The sequence below is a fragment of the Ixodes scapularis genome, unplaced genomic scaffold (assembly GCF_016920785.2).
Source record: "Ixodes scapularis isolate PalLabHiFi unplaced genomic scaffold, ASM1692078v2 PGA_scaffold0__279_contigs__length_252992795, whole genome shotgun sequence".
In the NCBI taxonomy this organism is placed as follows: domain Eukaryota; kingdom Metazoa; phylum Arthropoda; class Arachnida; order Ixodida; family Ixodidae; genus Ixodes; species Ixodes scapularis.
This window is the reverse complement of record NW_024609835.1, coordinates 62,350,429-62,371,953: the sequence shown is the minus strand read 5'-3', so window position 1 is coordinate 62,371,953 and position 21,525 is coordinate 62,350,429. Positions and strand designations below refer to the sequence as shown.

Genomic DNA, 21,525 nt, shown 5'->3' with positions numbered 1-21,525 from the left:
TTATTTTTATTTTGGATGTTTGCCCGGCGACTGCAACGTAGGGAAGGTGGTACCAATACACAAGGCTGGTGATCAAGATTGTTTTTTTAATTACCGCTCGCTAATTCGTAATTAATGAAAAATTCTAGTGTGCGTCAAATGTTGACACCTCGTACATTTGGGAAATCAAATAGTTTCTTTTTCTTGCAGTCGTTTAGTATCCATTTGATTTGAATTTTGTTTATTGCCCCGCCAACGTGAAAAGCGTTGGAAGGTTATCGGTGAATTTTATTTCTCTTTGAAATATTAAAGTGGGCTAGGATGGTTATTCTGAATGAATATAAAACGCGCAAAAAATATACGAGTGCATGGACACGAAGGCGGTACTAGCGCTATAGCTTGTTTCGTCTCCATGTCCATGGTCATGTCCCTTTTCTGTTCTTCGCACTATTTATGTTCATTATGATTAATTCGTGCATTTACTTCGACGTAAAGCGCACGGCGTGGGGAGCCCAGAGAATGGAAAGATTCAGAACATGTTTTAATCAATGCAAAAATGCGGTTTGTGCCCAAACACTAAACGTGCGTGTCGCATTCTCGACCCTCCCGAAGCGCACCACCATATTAGGTCAGAACGCGTTTTGTTTATATTTTGTGTGCGTGCGCGTGAGCGGGGAAGCTAGGGTTTTGTAATTCACTTGCCTCTCTATGCAAAACCCGCTGCGATTTGCTTTCAACGTCACCTACTAGAGTGCAGACATGCTGGTATCTTTTCTATCGCAGAAAAATGCGAAAATCACGTAAGCTGTCACAGTTTTTTTTTTTTAATTATTGTGCACGTACCTTTTTATTGGAGAATATTTCAACACAAATAATGCTAAAATTTTGGAAAGCGGAAACACACTTTGTATTTCTCTGGTCTCCTTCATCTTCTTTCATCTCTATCTCTCTATTTCACTTTTTCAATTCCTGACTTGCTTACACTCCCCTACACTACTCTATTTTATCACGTAAGCTTCGTTTTGTTTCACACTGACTAAAACAATTACGGACGAAGGTTAACCTCATCGCATATACCGTGCGGAGCACAAGCTCGTCTGCTTCTTGCGGTGACGTCAGAATGGACAACTCTGATTGGAGGGATAGTGGGTAGAGCTCAATGCAAGCTGCCTCCAGGTCTACCCACCATATAGACCGACACGCGGGCTTGACGTCACGGAGCTGCGGCGGCGCTGCGATCGCGCCGGAGCCGGGGGGTGTGGGCAAAAGCGCACTCGTTTCGCATGGGCGTCATAGCATTTCAGCCTGCCGCGAAGCTGTGTTGCCGTTAATTGCACCGAAATGTACAAGAAAAACAGCGGAGTGAGTTTCCCCAAGTTCCCGGCAGACTCTGAAAGGCATAGAAGGTGGATAATATCCGTGGATCGAAAAGAATGGTCGCCTCGCGCGAACGACCGTTTGTACGGCAAACATTTTCTTAAAGCCAAGTGCGGCTTCCATTCCAATCTCCGTCCCGAGGCTTGCTTATATGCAGGGAAACCGTTGTCTTATCGAGACCACCCGGATTTTGTTCCCATGGTGTGCGCGCACGAAGCATCGGCCAAGCGCTCGTCGGAGGCTCGCTACGCCCGTGCTACCCAGCAGAATGGGATCGGCGACAGAACGGCACTGTTGTAGGCGTTACCGAAAAAAAGTAACGAAATGCGTTACTGGTTACTTGCAAATAAAAGGTACGCGTGACTGAGCCACGTTACCTAAAAATAAAAGGAACGCGTTACCGCTACCGATAAAAAGTAACGCACGTTACTTCAGCGTTACTTTTTTTTAAATTATGATTTAACACATTTTACGGTTTTGACGCTACAGGTCATATATCAAGAAACATTATGTTCATGCAGAAACTGAACATAATTACTTTATCTCTTTTTACGGTTTCACCTAAATACTTACGAGAAAAAACGCAAAGAAAAACATGGCTTGACGCCTAAAACACGGAAAAAAAATTGAAGTGTAATTTCTTTAAGACTTGGGAAGTAGTAACGAGTAACGTAACTACGTTACTTGAAATAGTAATGTAAGTACGTTACCAGTTACTGTGTCAAAAACGTAACGAGTAGGTTCCTACGTTACTGAAAAAAGTAACGCGTTACCAACAACGCCGTTACTTGTAACCTGTTACCGCCAAGACTGCAGAACGGACAAAGCGTTACTCTTTGTCATGCCTTGTGGTCATGAGGGTAGAAAAAATATCCTACCTTGACTTGAAGACTCTGTGTGTATTTAATCAATTAATGAATACACACACTTCCGCAGACCCACAGTCTGCTGATCCCGCCGGCAGTGCGGAAACCGAGTCGAAGAAATCGTAGGCCTCGATAGACTTGTATGCCTGCACCGTGTCGGCCATGAACTGGCTTGGCGAACAAACTAAATAAACGCCAACGTGAGCCGTCGACTTCGGTGGCAACAACTTCACGTCGGAAGTCCAGTAGGCCTTATTTACGGCGTACGGATCCTCGTAGGCAACGCCGCCCACGCACAGTTTGTTTCGATACCGCTGCCGTTCAGGCTCGGGCAGCGAGCTCAAATAGTCGGGCATAGCATACGACACACGTTGACAAGTAATGCGACGCACGAACAAAGATACAAGCGTCCCTACAACGTCAACAACGAGCGCACGCCATAGAACGCAATGGCGAAAACACGGAGAGCCGTGCTGCTTTTGCCCACATAGCTACCGCGCATGCGCGGCCTTCCGGCAGTGTTGGTAAACAGAGTCGCTCCGCGTGTCGGTCTATACTTCTAATCATATCCGACCAAAACTCGGCGTTCTGACGTTACCGCAGTCTTCCGCTCTAGAAGCAGACGAACTTGCCCTCCGCACTGTAACGCAGGGCGCGCCAAGTTCCGAGCATCTCATTATCTCTCCGCAGCCAATGGCATTGCGACATTAGCCGACAAGATCGCCTAAGAGCCAACCATGAGGAGGCAAGAACGCATCAACGTAATAAGCCACGCCTCGCGTTTCTTAAACTGCCGGTGACCTACAAACACACGTTTCTTCTCTGATTGGCTGGAGAACTCACGTCGACCACGACTCCTGGCAGGTCGTAGTTCTGCGCCGGTGGCCTGTCCCTGGGAATGTAGCGGTAGAACTCGGTGTCGTTCTTGTACCACTTGACCGAGTACAGCTCGTCCGACTCCAGGTCGTAGGTGCAGTTGAGCCACATGCTGCGCCCCTGGATCACGGCAGACGGCACCTTCATCTCCAGCAGCCGCAGGCAGCTCGTTTCTGAAGCGGAGGAAACGACAAACCCGTCCCGAGAAATGAGGAGTGCTTAGAAATCGGAGAGCCTTAACAAGTGTTGCGCCTCTGGGATGCTAGAGCTACCACCAGTGTTAGAAGGCTCAGAGTCTGCACCGCAATGTACTGAGAACACTGGTACACCACCCGCTACGCCCTATAGATCTCCCGGGACTGTGCTATTCGCCATCTTTGGTAACGGAAATATATAGGCTCAAAAACGGCCTCATTGTCGGTGCGTGCCATTTGCTATAAGTTGCAAAACAATATTTATATATATATACTCACACACATGTCAACCCCGTACCTCATGCGTATCGGAACGTTTTTGCGTGTATTCAGATCACGCCTCAGCCAAATCACAGACACTGTTTAAGGTGACTTTTCTTTCTTGTTTAAAGGTCCTGCCACGTTTATCGTGCAAACACCATTAGCGGACATGTCCTACACATGCATGAAACAAACATGTCTGGAACATGCTTAAAGGGACACTGACACCCCCAAAACATTTGTTTTATATTTGGCCAGGCGATTCATTATCGTGTCGGAAAACTGCCAAATTAATATTTTGCCTCAGAGTCACATATATTTATAATAAAGAAAAGAAAAACGCAACTGCTCGAAATCGAAACCGAAACTGTACTGGGGAGGAAAAAGAAATATGGAGGAGGAGAAAGTTACCGAAAATCACGGGGCAGTGCAACTTATTATTTTTTTTTCAATGGACGTATTTGCAGCTTTTTAGAAGCTACAAAAAATTGGTGTCATATTTTTTTTCTATTTTTAATACGAAGTGTTGCCTTTGATGGCCCACGACTTCGATTGCCTTTGCTGTTTGTGTCGAAACCATAAAAAAACGGCACTTGACCACGGAGAAGAGAGTGAGCGCGACTCAAGGCGGCAAGCTCTCGATCGGCGGTTTTCGTGCGAAAAGAAGACGAATTTCGAGCCCCAAATTGTGTTCTGAGCAGTTAGGCTCTCATATGACATGTACAAATAAAAACCTTGGCGAGCAGGAATACCCTGTTAGTGTCCCTGAGAGGACAGGGTATTTATGCTCGCCAAGGTTTCCCGTGTGAACAGATTTCCCATAGTAATCTCTTATTTGAAAGTGGAAACAAATTAGATGTTTACAAATACCTGTAATGCGAAATTAGAGCGCAGTTTTTGAAAAGGAGGAGGGGAGGGTATGGAGTGGAGGGTATGCTCCTTCTCCTCATCCATATCCTCCCCTCCTCCCGCTGTTTCCCGCTAAATTTTGCTGAAAAATTGACGCCGTGTGACCTCAGCACCATTTTAGTTCCCTTGCTAAATTTAGCGGGGAAAATGACGTCACATGACTTGGTGTGAAGTCACCTATGTACAAATTCAGTTTCTTCTCTATAACTAGCGGGAGAATCAAAGTCACGTGGCCTCAACAGCAATTCAATTCCCCGCTAAATTTAGCGGGGAATCGAATTGGTGTTGAGGTCACGGAACGTCAATTTTCCCGCTAAATATATCTCGGTTACGCCGAGGGCAACGCCGCCGCAGCGAAACACGGAAACGGGCGCCTAAGAGCTGCTTTCTAAAAAAAAATAAAAACTATACTGAAGGCACCTTGGTCCCATCTTCTTTTACAGCGCAGCTCTTAGGCGCCCGTTTGCGCGTTGAGCGGCGTCGCCGTCGCTGTCGGCGTAACCGTGCGTTGCATAATGGTTAGTTCCCCACAATGACGTCCTACGTGACGTCACTTGAATAAATGTGACGCTACGTGACCTCACGTGTGACGTCACGTGAAAGAATATGACGTTATACGTGAAAATTAACAGAAATATTTTCCCGCTAACTTTAGCGGAAAAATTTCCCCGCTAAATTTCGCGGAAAAATTCACCGCTAAATTTAGCAGAAAAAGTTCCCCGATACATTTAGCGAAACAAGTTTTTTGATAAATGTAGCGGGGAATTTTTTCCGCGAAAAGGGAAGAAGGGAGAAAGCACGAGGGGAGGAGGGGAAAGAGAGGGAGAGGAGAAGGGCCATACCCTCCTCTGCTCCTTCTCAAAAGCTTCGCTCTAATACGGACTTACAGAGAATTGTAAACGTCTTTCATTTTTTTTTTGGTAATAATTTGACCTTCGCTATTAAAAGCGGAAATTCACAAATTATTCTCGTTAAACAATTGTATTTCGCCAACGTTTATCTCAGTCCCATAAATCAAAACATCTGAAAGATTAATCGGTTTATCTGGTTTAGAGTTACGCTATTCGTAACTTTGCCGTATATATAGAGCCTGTGCATCGAACTCCAGACACTGCTACATACAAAGAAGGTGGATGGAAAAGCGCAAGAAACAAAAAAGGCAGCGATCTGTCTGCTGTATTAAGATTTATTTACTAGAAACAGCGAAGAAACTGCGTGCCGGTGCCAACGACAACCTACACGAGCCGTTCAAAAATATACGAGGTCTTACTAAATCGATAGGTTGCGGTATCCGTCAAAGCAGAACGCGCTGTCCTTCGCTTTCCTCGCTATATTTTTAGAAGTTATTTTGCGCATTGAATCTCCACCAAGGCACCAGACTAAACTGTAGCATGGCAGAGTAAAAACTTCAGCGTTTATGGAGCTCTTGAAGGACGTTTATGAAGCTCGTGAAGCTATTCTCGTAAAATAACACCAAAGCCTTCAGTGCTGAATAATATTACGTGCCCAGTCTGGACCAGACTGGTCAAACCCACTTTTAAGTAAATTGCAGAAATGGAGTTCGATGGATGTAATGCTGTTATGTTTCATAAAAACGCTGCCGAGACGGCACACTTGCATGGCTTTTGAGAAAGAAATTGAAACATTTGCCCTAATGAAAAGTTGCCAACTGAAAGTAATGGTTTTGTATGAATCCCTTTACAATCATGTATATCTTACGTTCAGGCGAGGATACGCCTTTATAGGCTAAGAGCAAGAAATAAAGTTCGATAGATGTCATGCTGTAATGTTTCATAGAAACGCTGCCGAGACGGCGCACTTGCATGGCTTTTGTGAATGGAATCGAAACATTTGCCGCAATGAAAAGTTACCAACTGAAAGAAATGGTTCTGTATGAATCCCTTTTGAATCACGCTTTTCTTAAGTTCATGCGAAGAGACGTCCTTATAGGCTTATAATGTATTTAGCAAAAATATGAAGAAGATAATAGTCATTTACTGAGATTTTTTTTATTATTATTTTTGCTTCCAAAGATACATTTCCTTCAGTCCACTGCTACTCAAGAAAGTAGGGCGAGGGAAAGGAAGGCTGGGGAGGGAGAAGCAGACGGAACGCTGGAGAGGAGAGGGGAAACCTCCTCCTTTTCTCCCCAGCGTTCCGTCTGCTTTCTCCTCCCCGGCCTTCCTTTTCCTCGCTCTACCTCCTCGAGTTGCAACGGACTATAGTAAACCATCAGCGTTAGGTAAAAAAAAAAAAAAAAAAAAAAAAAAAACTCAAACTAATTATAATGTTTTTTTTCCTTATACTTTTGATTGTTAGAAATTCATCCTCGTATATTTTCAGAAAATGAATGCCTTGGCTGTAGCCGCCTCTATGGGGTAAGTAACAAAGCAGTGTTTGCGTACATATTTTAATCGAGGGATGTAAGGTCGATTGATCGACTCTCCATTCGAGGCTCAAACGGTGTGCATTCATTCCCCGCCCATCTTTTTCACATTTTCGCCGCCAGGTGGCGGAAGTTTTCGCTGCACATTTCGAGATGGACTCTTTCCAAAAAGTGCGCACCCTCTAGAGTAGTTGCTGCGTCAATAATCCTAGTCGGCCCTTGTTTTGGGCGCATAGCGCTGTCTCCAGCGCATATGCACTGGAGACAGCGCTTGCGTCGGCATTCGGCGTGAACTCCACTCAGCTGGTAGCGAAGAACGTGTGCTGCGTCGGCATTCGGTGAGGACTCGGACCCAATCGGACGCTTCGTGTCCTAAGAATGGCGACCGCCACTATTGCTTGATGGGGTTTTGTAAAGGGTCTGCTAAGCTTTTCGCTTCTACAAGCGACGTCTTTGGGGCTGGGTGGTGTTGCCACCTCTGAAACTGCGAATACTTAGTTATTTATTTAAAAAACTATGCCCGACCGAGCCCATGTGTACAGTAATGTCAGTTGTCAGACGTGTAAAAAAAAAAATTAATATGGGTATTAACTTTACCCGTCCGGGACTTTGAAAGGTCCTTAACGAGTAGTTTTAAATCGTCTTAACCTACCGAAGTCGCTTTAAGTAATATAGATTATCTTCAATGCCTTCGACAACAAGTGTCTCTATTACTAATTAATCAATTTGACAGATGTCAAGCTCTCTGTCTAGGCAGAGTGACAGCTTTCTATAGAAAGGTTGCAAGTTTTTTGCAAGTTTGGTCACATTAGTTATACATAGATATCAATGCAGTATAGAGTGATATCGAAAGAGTAAAAAACGCATAGGTTCATAACCTGGGTCAGCTTGCTGAAATCAGCGTCTTAGCTTGGACCACTGATATTTACTAGATCCCCCCCCCCCCTCCCCCCTCTTGATCGCTTTAGCGAAAGCGCGGCTACCGGAAGTTTTGAATCGGCTATCTTAGGGCACTATAAATGTTAGCCGGGTGAAGTGTTGTAGAGGCTATAGGCGACGGCGTGTTGGAAGACACGTTTTCTGCCCATTCGTCGTCATATACGCCGAAACGGTTTTCCACTTAGAAAAGACCTTGTGTAAACGGTCGTAGATGCCTTTGAGAACATCAAGAAACGTTTACGAAAGCGCAGCACCGCGGGAAAAAGGCACAACTCGCCGAACGCAAGTCTCTACCGGCGCGATCGAAGGTCATGCCCTGACAGGCTGAAGTGCCTCGGCTGTGTGCATTCTTCGCACTTCGACACCGATCAAGAATCGACGCCGTGAGTTTTTGTTAACCCCTCTGGAAAGATCTCGAGTGCCTACAACAACGAACAGCTGAGGCAGCGCGGATAAAAATCTAGTAGAAAAATGCAATATTTTACGAACAAGTTCATTTCACCACTTCGCGCTCGCTACGAACAAGCAACGCATTGTTGACGACAGCTTAAGAAACGCGGGGTGTGTCGAAACCCGCACATCTTATTACCGCTTCGCAGTCAATCGAATTGCGGCATTAACTGACAAGAACACCGAATAACGAAGCGAGAAGCGCACACATAGCCTCAGGGAGCCGCACCACCTTGTCCAGTTGGGGTACGCGTGGGCGCGTCGTAATCGGATCTGGCCTCGCTCAAGCGCGCCCCAACTGAGCAAGATGGCGCCGCCCCGAGGCCGTACTCGCAAACGTGTACATAGGAGACAGCAGTGACTCCACTTTTCGAGTCTGCTTTCAGACCGGCCCTTGCATGGTGATACTGCAGATAATCAGAGCACGGAGGCGCACGAGATAAATTTCCGCGGCGTCTTTCGCGGTCAACGAAAGCAGCGTTTCTGATGCCGCGGCTCGCCTTCTAGCGTGTACGCTAACTTGGGTTTCACAGCCACACTGCTCGTACGCGTCCTATACGTAAAGGCACGGTGCTCGCTACAGACATTATGAGAGAATAATCTGCGAGTACTCGTGTAGCATGTTCGAATTAAGCGAGTTTGCTCCGTACAGATGCATGCTTCGAACGTGCCTGCAGACAGTGTTTGTACGATAAATGTGACAAAACTATCATAGAAGGAAGAGACGAGCCTTAGATAGCCTCTACAGACTTTCTTTTGTGTGAGGTATTCGCAGTGTGTCCGCGGCTGAAGATTGGCAAGGGAGACACTGCTAGGGGAGGTGGGGAGGATTCCATCAATAAAGTGAAGAAGGCAGCGAAAATGGAGAGGGTGTGCCCTTTCTCCAATCGTACTTCTCGTCCTTACATTTCGCGCGATGTCCGTGTTGTCGAGACGTAGGATGACGACGCGGCACTTTAAAGGGATATTGAACCGTAATTTTGAGCTCACAAAACAAGGCTGGGCGGATAGGTGGGACGCTGCAAAACCCAGAAACTTCACTCATACAGCGATATCTCTAGCCGATCGCCGAATTTTCGCAGAAGAAGTGCGCGACAGAACACGGTCGACGAGGCCTACGAGACAAGGCGCGTCACGATTCTCATTCCCTCTCTTCCTCGCTACGTCCTGTCGAGCTGGTGAACCGAAGTGAGGAGGCGAGAAGCGAGGTCGCTCCCCCTGATTCCCAAGTTTTCCAGGAGGACAATGACGTCACACACCCCGCTTGATCGCGCCCTTTTTGTTCCAAAAGTACGGCCATCTGTTCGAGGTATCGATGTATGAGTGATGTTTTGGAGTTCGTAACGTCCCGTCCAACGCCTCTGAGGCCTTATTGTGCAAAATCCAAATTTCGGTTCAGTATCCCTTTAAGGCTCTGTTATACTCCGACGTCGAGCGTAGAAAAAGAAGGGGAGCGCAGCGCTCACAGATATTGATTTGTCGCAGATATTCAGTTCCTGCTCGCCGGCCAATAGAAGGCGCGTGTTCTGCGCTACCCCGTGTTTTGACGCCGGAGTATAACAGAGCCTTCAGAAAGAGACGCGGCGGCACCTGCTGGGAAGGGGTTGAGATCGAACGCGAGTGACGGCGGCATCTTCTCAAAAGATACCATTGTGCGGATGTTGGTTCGCTCGATAGATTAAAATGAGTTACGATTAAAAAAGTTACGAATAACTTCTTACCGAGAAGTTTAACTTTCCAAGACGCGCTTTCGTGAGGATTATGCAATTATACTTCGTACAAATCGACAAAAGCGGCGACATTAATATATATATATATATATAAATCCTTAGTTTAACAAGATGTTATTAGGATCGCGATTACAGTTCAGTCTCCTTTTCAGATAGAAAAGCAGATTCGCTCCTACAGGTTTTGGAGCTCCAGACATCAATATAATAATTAAAAATCAACCGAGTCGGAGATTTTTTTCTTTTTAAAGGATTACACATAAAATTTTGTGTTTGTCAGCCACTTCGTTTTCCTGTTTCGTGTTTTTTTTTTTTTTATCAAGCTTTTTACCGGTTCTCGTGAATCGGGAAGAAATCCTGCTGTCATCACCAGCTGCTCTTGAAACATTTCTTCCGCTGTCTCTGAGCACCTCTTCCGAACATTTCCTTTTTGAAAACCTAGATTGCGATTTCTGTCCCGAGGCTTTTCAAAACCAGCTAAGAAATGGCTCCTGTCCGCACATCGCCCTCGGGATCATACTGCACGGAGCGATGAGAGAAAGTGCAGGGACCCCTTCCCTATTGGGCTCACTTCCGCTTTCTCGGTCTTCCGCGCGTCTTACCAACTGTAGAACGAAGTCCACTCGGTGATGCCGCGTATATTTCATCCCCTTCGGTATATTGTTATGACATCGAGATCGATCCCTGACAAGGAACCTTCCCTCCAGGCTTTGCCGCGAGACCTTCACTGCTTTTGATATCACTCTCCCACACACACGCACAAGCACACGCAAAAATCACTTGTTGAACAAGAAAGAACAAAGAATTGACAAAATGATGGGGAAAAAGCGCTCAGAAAACGCTGACTACGAAGAAGAAGAAGCACAACAGGACAACAAGTTTTCAGCATTCTCCTATCGTGTTTTTTTCTTCTTCGTAGTCCGCGTTTTCTGAGCTGTTTTGTACGTCATGTATAACGTCAACCAACTGGACAGATTGACCACCTTATTACAATCAACAACATTTCGACATTTTAAAATTTCTAAACTGGGAGTGGACGTTCCCACATTGTAAATGTATTCCCTCCCTTAAAAAAAAAAAAAAAAAGGCGTTTACAAATACAAATTTCTGTAATGCGAAATTAGAGCGTACCTCTTGAGGAGGGGTGGAGCGTACTGAGGGGAGGGTATGCTTCTCCTCCTCCTCCATCGCTCCTCTCCACTCCTCCATAAATTCAGTTTCCCCGCGAAGTTTACGAGGAAAATGACGTCACATGACTTGGTGTCACGTCACCTATGAACAAATTAAGCTTCTCCGCTAGATTTAGCGGAGAAACGGGGAAACGGAGAAGCAGAAAAAACAATCCGATTCCCCGCTAAATTTAGCGGGAATGCAGTTAGTGTCCGATGTCAATTTTCCCGCTAACTTTAACGGAAAATTGAATTGGTCCGCTACATCTAACAGAGAAACAGAATCGGTCCGCCGAATCTAGCGGAGAAATTAAATTTCCCCGCTAAGGTTAGCGGGGAATCGAATTGGCGTTGAGGTCACGTGACGTCAATTTTTCCACTAAATTTAGCGCGGTTACTGCGGCGCCGACGCCGCGACACACGGAAACGGGTGTCTCAGAGCTGCGCTCTAAAAATAAGTTTTATACAATCTTTCAGATCAAGTCCGAAAGCAGTCGGCGCGACCGGCCGATGGGACCAATAAACAGCGCTATACACGCAACGTCATGGCGTTCGCCATCTTCCTCCACGAGTACTACATCTGCTAAACAAATCAAGGCTAGAGAATGCCCGATGACTTGCTTTTTTAGCAGGTGTGTCGGTGCTTGAATGTGCTCAAGCCGCCGACTGCGCTCAGACTTACATCGAAACAAAGTAGAGGTCCCTATCTTCTCTTCCCGGAATTCGTGTATGAAATCACGATCCACATCTGCTCGACTTCGCTTCAGCTTATACGTTCAGATGCAGCCGACGCTACGAGCCAATAGGGAGTTTTCGTACAACGTTTTCGCCGACCCGCAATGGGCTCTCCGCAACCCGCTACGATGCCCGGAACTCTACAGTCAAGGCTATCGGCGTGCAGGTGCAGTAGCGGCTTCTTCGTTGCGGAGGGCTTAGCGGAGGAGGAAACGCGGTCTACGAAAACTTCCTATTGTGACACATGAAGCAGTGTGAAAAGCGCACGGCACTGGTCCTTTTCTGTTCATGATTGATTCAGCGATGATAGAACGCGTACAGAAACATGATGAACATCGTGATGGTGCGCTTTTGGCGACGTCTGATTGGTCTAATCAGCTCGTAGCGTCGGCAGCGTCTACACTTAATAAGGTGAAACGAAGTATGGAGAGTGTAATACTCATATTATAAGGGAATTTCAAAGGTCCTCTAGACCGAAGGCCTTTAAAAAATTGACAAATGAGCCAGCATTTCTGGCTCTGAGCGTGACCCCTGAATATGCCCTGGTTCGCCGCATTGTAGAGGACTTCGTTCAAGAAGCTTTTGAAGTGCCCATGAAACAGGGGTACACAGGGTGTTTCTGAACGCGCTATTCGCGTGTAAAAATAAAATTCTTATAAATGAACCAATTAACTCTGCATATGGAAACTTTTCATGAACGTGTTCTTACGTGGTGAGCTTATCATACTCGAAATTCATAAATGAAGACTTTAGGATAATAAAAAGTTAATTCCAAAATATCACGTTTTTTTAATGCACACTGAGGAAAACGGCGAAAACCGCTGGGCTGTCGCTGTTTCTCACAGATGGCACAATGCTGCATCTCAGACATCATCTTGTTCGCGCGTGTGCGTGTGGTGTCGGACTAACGACGACGACAACCAGCAGACAGTCTCGAGAACAACGCGCGAGCAAATCACTGCAATGGAACTGATGGCCTAGCCCAACTAGCTGCCGATGCCCGGTCTGTTGCAAGAGCACATCTCCTGTAAATACTTGTACATAGATTAAAGAGCACTAGTAACGTCTCTAATAATGTCTAGCAATGGCGACGAGTACCGAACCACCCTCTGAAGTCAACGGACGCAACTCCGAGTCTGCGGTGATGACGTACCAAGTACCACAGTTCGACGAGACGAAAGATAAGTGGACTTCGTATATTATCCGCATTGAGTCCTACTTCGAGGGAAACGGCATCATGGACGATGTAAAGAAGAGAGCGCTTCTCGTTTCGGCACTGGGCTCAAGAGCAATCGACATCTTGAGTGGGCGTTGCGCGCCAAGGAAGGTTAAAGAACTAACCTACTCTCAAGCGATTGAAATTCTCGAGGAATTTTACGCACCGAGACCGAACGAGATAGCTGAAAGCTTCAAATTTTTCACGAGGGTTCAGAAAGAGGAAGAGTCGGCTCAGCAATTCATCGTGGAACTGCGGCAGCTGGCCGATAAATGCAACTTCGGCGACATGTTAGACCGCATGCTACGAGACAAGATAGTGTGCGGAATTCGAAATACCGACGTTCAGAAGACACTACTTTCCAGGCCCAAGTTGACATTGCAGGAAACTGAGAACATCGTGCTGGCGGCGGAGGCGGCGAGACAAGGTGTCAAACTCATGAAGCCTTCAGACGTGAAGTCAGAGCCGGAACTGCACAAACTGGCGGGTAAGCAACGACCGGGACCGTCACGCCAGTACAGGAAGGAAGAACGTGGACCATCGCTAGCGTGCGAACGGTGCGGCAGCAAGGAACACTCCGAGATGGCCTGCACGTTCAAGTATGCGAAGTGTTTCCAGTGTGGAAAGAAGGGACACATTGCAATAATGTGTCGCTTTAAGGGCAAGCGACAACAGAGGACGTTTGCACTAACCGAAAACTCCGCTGAGGACGACGACAGAGCATTCTCCTCGCACCTGCTGTCCCTGAAACAAAATCCGATCGAGGAGAACAAGATCGTCGGTCCAGTTCGGCGCAAGTTCTGTTGGGGCGGAGTCGACATTATCATGGAGATCGACACGGGATCACCTGTGTGCGTGATATCCTGGGACGTTTACAACCAGCACAGGGAGAGTTGGCCAAGACTGGAGAAGTCAACCCTGAAGTTGTCTTGCTACTTGGGGCCACTGCCGATTGCCGGTAAGCTCACGCTTCCTGTTTCGTATGCCGACAAGACTGTCACAGCGTCGATGACTGTACTTCGCCGGCCAGGACCATGTTTGTGTGGCCGAGACCTGATCCAAGCACTAAACAACTTGGGGACTCCTGTTCTCAGTGTGTCAAACGCGAAAAGCCAATGTAAAGGGGAGGATCTGGATAAAATCTTGACCGAGTACGAAGAGGTATTTGAGCCAACGCTAGGACTGTTCGAGATTCCAACCGCCCGCCTGTATGTAGAGGAGGGGTCGGTTCCAAAGTTCTTCAGGGCTAGACCTCTTTCGTATGCTATGAGGGACAAGGTTTCTGACGAGCTCGACAGGCTAGTGAAGAACGGCGTTCTGTCTCCGGTTTCACACTCAGAGTGGGCAACCCCGATCGTGCCGGTTACGAAGAAGGACGGGTCAGTCAGAATTTGCGGCGATTACAAGCTAACCGTGAACGCGGCATGCGTTACAGAGCAATATCCGCTACCTGTGATTGATGACCTCTTCGCCGCTCTCAACGAGGGAGACGTGTACAGCACGCTGGATCTTCGCGACGCTTACAATCAGATTCCCCTTGACGAAGAGGCTAAGAAACTGACGGTCATCAATACCCATCGAGGATTGTTTTGTTACAACCGTCTGCCGTTTGGAGTGTCTTCCGCGCCCGCTATTTTTCAGCGTACTATGGAGACTATGCTGAAGGGTATTCCAGGCGTGCAGGCGTATTTGGATGATGTCCTGGTGGCAGAAAAGAAAGAAGATGGTGGAAAGAGCCTCAAGGCGGTTCTGAGGTGCTTCCGTGAAAACGGCGTCAAGTTAAGGAAGGACAAGTGCACCTTCCGGATGCCAGAAGTCTTCTACTTGGGACACAAGATCAGCAGCGACGGACTGCAGCCTCTGGAGAAGAACCTGGATACTGTGATGAAGGCTCCAAGTCCTAAGAACGTAAGCGAATTACGTTCCTACATCGGGCTTCTAATATACTACAGCAAGTTTCTTCCGAACATGGCTACTTTGCTCGCTCCACTCTACGACCTTCTAGCCAAGGATCGCCGCTGGACCTGGGGTCCCGAGCAGCAAGAATCGTTCGAGAAGTCAAAACAAGCACTGCGACAAGCAAAGATGCTCACGCACTTCGACCCAGCGAAGCCATTGCGCCTGGAGTGCGACGCATCGCCGTGCGGAATAGGAGCGGTGTTGTCGCATCGCGTTGGAAACATAGACAAGCCAATTGGGTTCCGATCCCGAAGACTGTCAAAGGCCGAGAGAAACTACTCTCAACTCGAGCGTGAAGCATTGGCGTTGGTGTTCGGAGTGTCTAGGTTCCGCGACTATCTGCTTGGTCGATCGTTTATTTTAGTCACAGATCACAAGCCTTTGGTTGGACTGTTTCGTGAGGACCGCCCGACACCAGTCATGGCCGCGGCTCGGATTCAGCGCTGGTCTTTGCTGCTGGGAGCTTACAACTACAGGATAGAGTATAAGCCTGGGCCAGACAACCAAAACGCCGACGCACTCAGTCGACTTCCACTGGAGACTTCCGAGGAAGCAACCGATGAGCTACCTGAGTATGTCCATTCGCTTCAACAGCTCGACAATACTCATCTTTCGTCACAAGTGCTCCGCCAACTGACCTTGAAGGATGAGGTCCTCCGTACGGTGAAGTCCTACATTCTCAGAGGTTGGCCTCGGGAGAGGAAAGTGTCTGATCCACGCATGCAAGCGTATTTTACTAGGAGGCTAGAAATGACCGTAGTCCAAGGTCTTATCTACTGGGGCCACCGAGTCATTGTTCCTGAGCCCGCACGAGACCAGATGCTGCAGCTTCTGCACGAGACGCACCAGGGTGCCTCAGCAATGAAGTCTGTCGCACGTACAATCGTGTGGTGGCCTGGACTTGACGGTGAGATGGAACGTCTGGCGAGCAATTGCCACACCTGTGTACAAGCAAGGTCGATGCCGCCGGCGAAGACTCCTGTTAATTGGCCTTTGACTCAGGAGAACTGGTCGCGTGTTCACCTGGATTTCGCTGGTCCAGTAAACGGTGCGATGATCTTGGTTGCGGTGGATTCGCACTCGAAGTGGATAGAGGCAATCGCTATGCAACATGCCACGACCGAGTCCACAATCACGGCATTACGCGAGATTTTTAGCCGGTTTGGCATACCGAGAACCATCGTGAGTGACAATGGTACTCAGTTTACATCCGAAGCGTTTGCCATGTTTTTGTCCAACAACAACGTGAAACACTTGCGCACAGCTCCGTACCACCCACAATCGAACGGCCTCGCGGAGAGAGCCGTACGCACCATCAAGGAGGGTCTCAAGAAACTTCAGACCGGTAGTTTGTCTATGCGCCTCGCAAAGGTGCTATTCAACTACCGTAGGACGCCATTGGAGGATGCAAGATCTCCGTCCCAGCGGCTTTTAGGATACCAAATCCGCTCCCGCATGGATACCTGCCTTCCGCCTCCTGTCTCTTTTCCTCTCTGCTCAGAGGGAGATACTGCGAGTAAGCTTTGCCCTGGCAACTCCGTCTGGGCACGCAACTTTGGGGAAGGGGAAAAGTGGCTTCCGGGGACAGTTAAAGAAACAACGGGTTCCCGCATGATCACGGTCAAGACGTCAGCAGGAGAGCTGAAACGGCACATGGACCAAATTCGTCCAAGAGAGAGCACGGCACCTGCACCACCGGTGAGCAAGACGCCACCGGTGAGCAAGACGCCTGAACCACCCCATCAAGATGCAGCCGCACCAGCGCAGCCTGACGCAGCGGAAGACGAGGCCGTCCCAGCTGTTCGGCGGTCGACAAGACCCAGGAAACCTGTTGACCGATATTCACCTTAAGGAGGGAGGAATGCTGCATCTCAGACATCATCTTGTTCGCGCGTGTGCGTCTGGTGTCGGACTAACGACGACGACAACCAACAGACAGTCTCGAGAACAACGCGCGAGCAAATCACTGCAATGGAACTGATGGCCTAGCCCAACTAGCTGCCGATGCCCGGTCTGTTGCAAGAGCACATCTCCTGTAAATACTTGTACATAGATTAAAGAGCACTAGTAACGTCTCTAATAATGTCTAGCACACAACATAAGGCAAAAAAACGGGAAAGCTTTTTTGAGATGAATACCAGACCACAGATGCAAAAGATCGGAGCGTGTGTGGCGCCACCATCTGTAAGTAACAGCGCCAACCATGATGTTTTGTTTTCCTCTTTGTGCACAGAAAAAACATAGGATTCTTTGAGACTTAACTTGTTTCCTAAAATTCACATTCATAAATTTTAGTACAATAAACACGCCACCAAAATATATGTTCTTTTTTTGTGATTAGTTCCAATCAGACTTGTACGTAACGCGTTACAAGTAATGGATTACTTTTACATTTTACTGTAATTTTATAATGCTTCAATTACTTCCTTTAACGAGTAACGATCCTTGTAATTTAATTACTTTCTTGCTGTAATCGATTACAAAATTACCCATGGTAATTTTTCTCAATTTTATTTTTTTGCGAGAGGGTTTAGAAGTGCTGGAGTCACTGAGTTCTGGACAGGTTAAGAAATATCTGTGAGCTGGAGAGGAGGAGGCGGACGAAAGCTTGGGAGATGGAGCAGGTGGAGTCGCCGGCGTTAGCGAGCTCCAAAGTCCCTGAGAGCGAACGAGAACGGCCGCTCGCGCGGAGCCGTACCCCGCTTCGCGCGTAACCTGAGCCCCGTACGCGAGGTGACTTTCTTTTAGTTCGTTTGGTCTTTAATAACCGAGAGCTCAGTCTTCAGCCTGACTCCGGCACGAAAGGTTGTTTGTGTGTTCCGTTCGTCAAAATGACCTAAAGCGAAACAGAGCGGAGCTACCTCTTTTCCATTCCAAGCTTGCGTTTGCTTTCTCCTCTCTTGTAAAGCTTTTCTTAACCTGTCTCTGATTTCTTTTTTTTTTTTTTTTTTTAGAAAAGATTTGCTACCTAGGAGATTTCTACACTCTGCTTCACCCTACGTCCCGACGCAGCGGACGGTATACAAGCTATCCTAGCCAATCCCGCTGTGGAGGTAGTCCGTGACACACTTTCCGCGCGTCGCTGCGCCCCCTATCTAATGTAACGTGGCATTCACACGGCCTTGGATTGGCTCTGAATGCTCATAGTATCCGCTGTTGGCCCGCTGTCTTTTTTTTTTTTTTTGTCTTTTTCTCTTTTTCGTATCCTGTTGGTTTCAAGTTTTTTTCGGGGGAAATTGATGTATCTAATTAACAACACATTTCTTGCACACGACGGAGGTGACGTGCTCTTCTTGTTGTTATAAAAGTGAAAGATAAAATCAACGTGACGTTCTAGTGTTTGCTTTAGTCGTCCACTATACTCAAAATTTTTTCATGTTCAAGGGCGACCAACTTCAACTTGCGTACGCACATAAAGGTAACGTGCTTTTTTGTTATGTTGATCATTTTATTGCGCAATTTTAATTAAAATGTTTAATTATAACACCCTTCATTTCTGGGATAGTTTCGCTCGGCAGCTTCAGGTGACAAGCTCTAGTTTTCTACTGGCCATTATTTTCCAGGCATACTTCTAGCAGCGCTGTTGTTCTTCTACCTTTTCGTTCTTGTCCGTGTTTTGGACTGTTTTGGGGATTTTAAGCAGAAAACAATTTGTATTGAAATTCCTGAGCATGCTCCTACGAGTTTTTGACTGGTTTAGGTGGTATCACTTTCGAACATTTATATTCTTAGTTTTCGTTTAGTACATTTCATTGGGTTTGTTAAAAATTATGTCTTCTTCCCTAATATTAGTTCCCGAATAATAACCCTCAATCAATTGTGCCAATTGAAGCTAGGAGCTCTGTTCATGAGACCATGAAAACTACTGCGGGAAGTAATCGATATCTTTAGAGTAATTTTTTAATTACTTTCTTGAGGCTGTAATTATGATTGTAATCGGTTACTTCTTAGAGTGAAGTAATTTAAACTGTAATCGGTTACTTTTTTTCAGTAACGTGTACAAGTCTGGTTCTAATGCACTCTGTTCGTTCTTTTATTAATACCAAGATTTTTACGCCCGAGTAACGGCAGAGGCCTGTCAAGCTGCAACTGCAGCTTTTTTTCCTGCTCTCCACACTGCTTTGGAGCGAAAATAAACGATTATATTATATAAACACTCTGCCCACTACCCCCTTCGAAAAGTAAAAAAAAAAAAAAACCGCACACATATAAATAAATTGTTTTAGGAGCTTCAGATTGGCTGTCAAGGCTCAATTAAAAGAGGAGTTTTTTTTTTTTCAGAGATCCTGTATTTGGAAATGGGCAAATGGCACAAATACGCGCCGCGCCACTACCTCGTTCCCACATTTTCTTCGTTTTTTTTTTCTGCAAAATATTTTTAAATAGCACCACTCTAATCAATTTGTTTCGTCTCTACACTTCAAAACACCGTGTGCGTTCAGGTATCCACCGAACAGGCAGGCAGCCAAATCACTGCCGACAATGGAATAACCCTTGTGAATGACAAAATTCAAAACACCATTCGACAAAAAAAAAAAATACTATTTATATTTATATGGGATATCCGGAAAGACACTGTGAGCATGATGTTGCACGCGCTCATCTACCCTGCGCACGTCGCCAAGTTTCCAGTTCTAATCGTATTCTAAACGCGATTGATAAGACTATCATCCGCGTTTGCGCATCGCCTGCCTTGCGCCTGCTTCATGAGTGGCAATTGTAGCTTTGCCCCCGCGCTTGCCACGTGCTTTAAGTCGTCCTAAAATCGACAAATCCCCGAGTTTTTCGATGACGCTCAGCAAGTTTCTAATTGAAATCATACGTCTATTTTTATTATCTAGAAAAGTAAATTATATTAGGTAAATATTTTGATAATTAGGGTGTTCGTGTGAGTGTTTTTCTCTTTTTTACGATTCCTGTCGTCCGCGATAGCTGGCAGTTTGTCTCCCAAAAAGTTCATTTCTTTCTTTTTTGTCTCCTTATTTGTAGATACTGTTTTTTCAATTATTTGGAGAACTACCAGGTATATAAAATGCTTGCGCGTCTACTTCCCAGAGCACGGGATGGATCAATCATTGGGATCTACTGAGCACGCGCCGGGAAAGAGGTGGCACGTTCAACCCCCGAATGGTCTTATTTGGAAACACAATTTGCTCGGGAATAAAGGAGCAAGCGAAACGTCGTTCATTGTCCCTGTGCAGATTGCATTTTCGATTCAAATCTTCTAGGTCCCGTCATTGCCTGGGCACGCTGGATCGCAGTGATTTGATTAGTCTATAGCGTGCTCGCTGTACAAGTGGAGGCGCGATATATCTTTTAGAGTAAAAGACTTGCCGATGGCTATAAAAATTTATACCAGACAAGAAACCTCAAACGAAAGGTATAAACAAAACAGGCGGACACGTGATTTTAGATATTTCACGTTGGCTTTCAAAATAAAATTTAAAAGTCTAAAACACGGGCGAATAAAACAGATATACAGAAATCAACGGGCGAACGAGACACGTTTCACTGGCTTGTGGTTATACTAAACTTACGCTCATTTTCTCTTTAACATCCACTTTCAAGAAAGAAAGAAACAAACCTTCCGCGACAAACTTTGATCGTATAGCCATTTCCAACTCGACCGCTGGTCAAAGTTGCAACTTCTATAGAATACAAGGGAAAGAGCGAGGGAAGGGGGGGAGGGGAGGGGGAAGCTTTTTTTTTTATGTTCTCGTTCCTTTTTTTTTTTTCGTATTTTGCACAGAGTACCTTTTCGTGCACTCCTAGCAAATGGCGAAGTTTGCCGGAGTTGCCGGCGGGAAGAGACTGTTGTGTTGACCGTCGTCTCGGCGCTGAGTGATTGCAAATGCGCGGTAAGGAGACCTGGACGTCCAGCGGGTGCCCCGGCCTGGCCAACTGCGCGCGGTGAGCATTTTTTGGTGTCCCCGGCGGCGGATAACAAACGGGCAGAGCGGGTGCCGGCGCGGGAGACAAGAAGCCCTCGCGGAGCCCTGCGCGGGCCCAGGACAACCGGCCCGGAGCGAGTGCGTTATTGATTCGCGCTCTGCAACAACGAGAAGCTCTTACAGAGCGATGTTCGCCCCCCCCAAGTTGGCAGGGAGGACTCGGACTCATCCATTATGCAAAACTGAGGGTTTTGCTCGTTGCCAGAAATATAACTTCATTAGCATGGAGCATGATCCGTTCTTCTGGACATGGACGGCAGGCTGCTCCCGAGCGGACATGTCTTGCGCCTGGATCCGACATGGACGGGATGGTCACGTGGCACAAACAGAGAGGAAAGAGGGTCGTCGTCTTCTTAGTGAAACCTTAAAACCCTCGGGTAAAAGGGCTGCCTACCCTCGTGTTGAAGAGGGAGGCTTGATGGACGACGTGGTGCGGCATGACTGAAAAGGGTGTCCCGAGGAAAGTGTAGCGTCTTTTTCACCTCAACAATAAACTATGGATCGTCAGACCCCAAATCTTCGCACAAATGT

At 46.8% G+C, this 21,525-nt stretch overlaps 1 protein-coding gene across 1 annotated transcript in view; it reads right to left on the bottom strand.

The window, feature by feature from the left end:
- The window catches only part of LOC8042731, a 351,040-nt gene that overhangs the window by 103,890 nt on the left and 225,625 nt on the right, over nt 1–21,525 (bottom strand). The window contains exon 2 of the mRNA XM_029972218.4: nt 3,066–3,271. Coding sequence (XP_029828078.2) covers nt 3,066–3,271 — 206 coding nt within the window. The remainder of the gene's footprint in view (nt 1–3,065; nt 3,272–21,525) is intronic.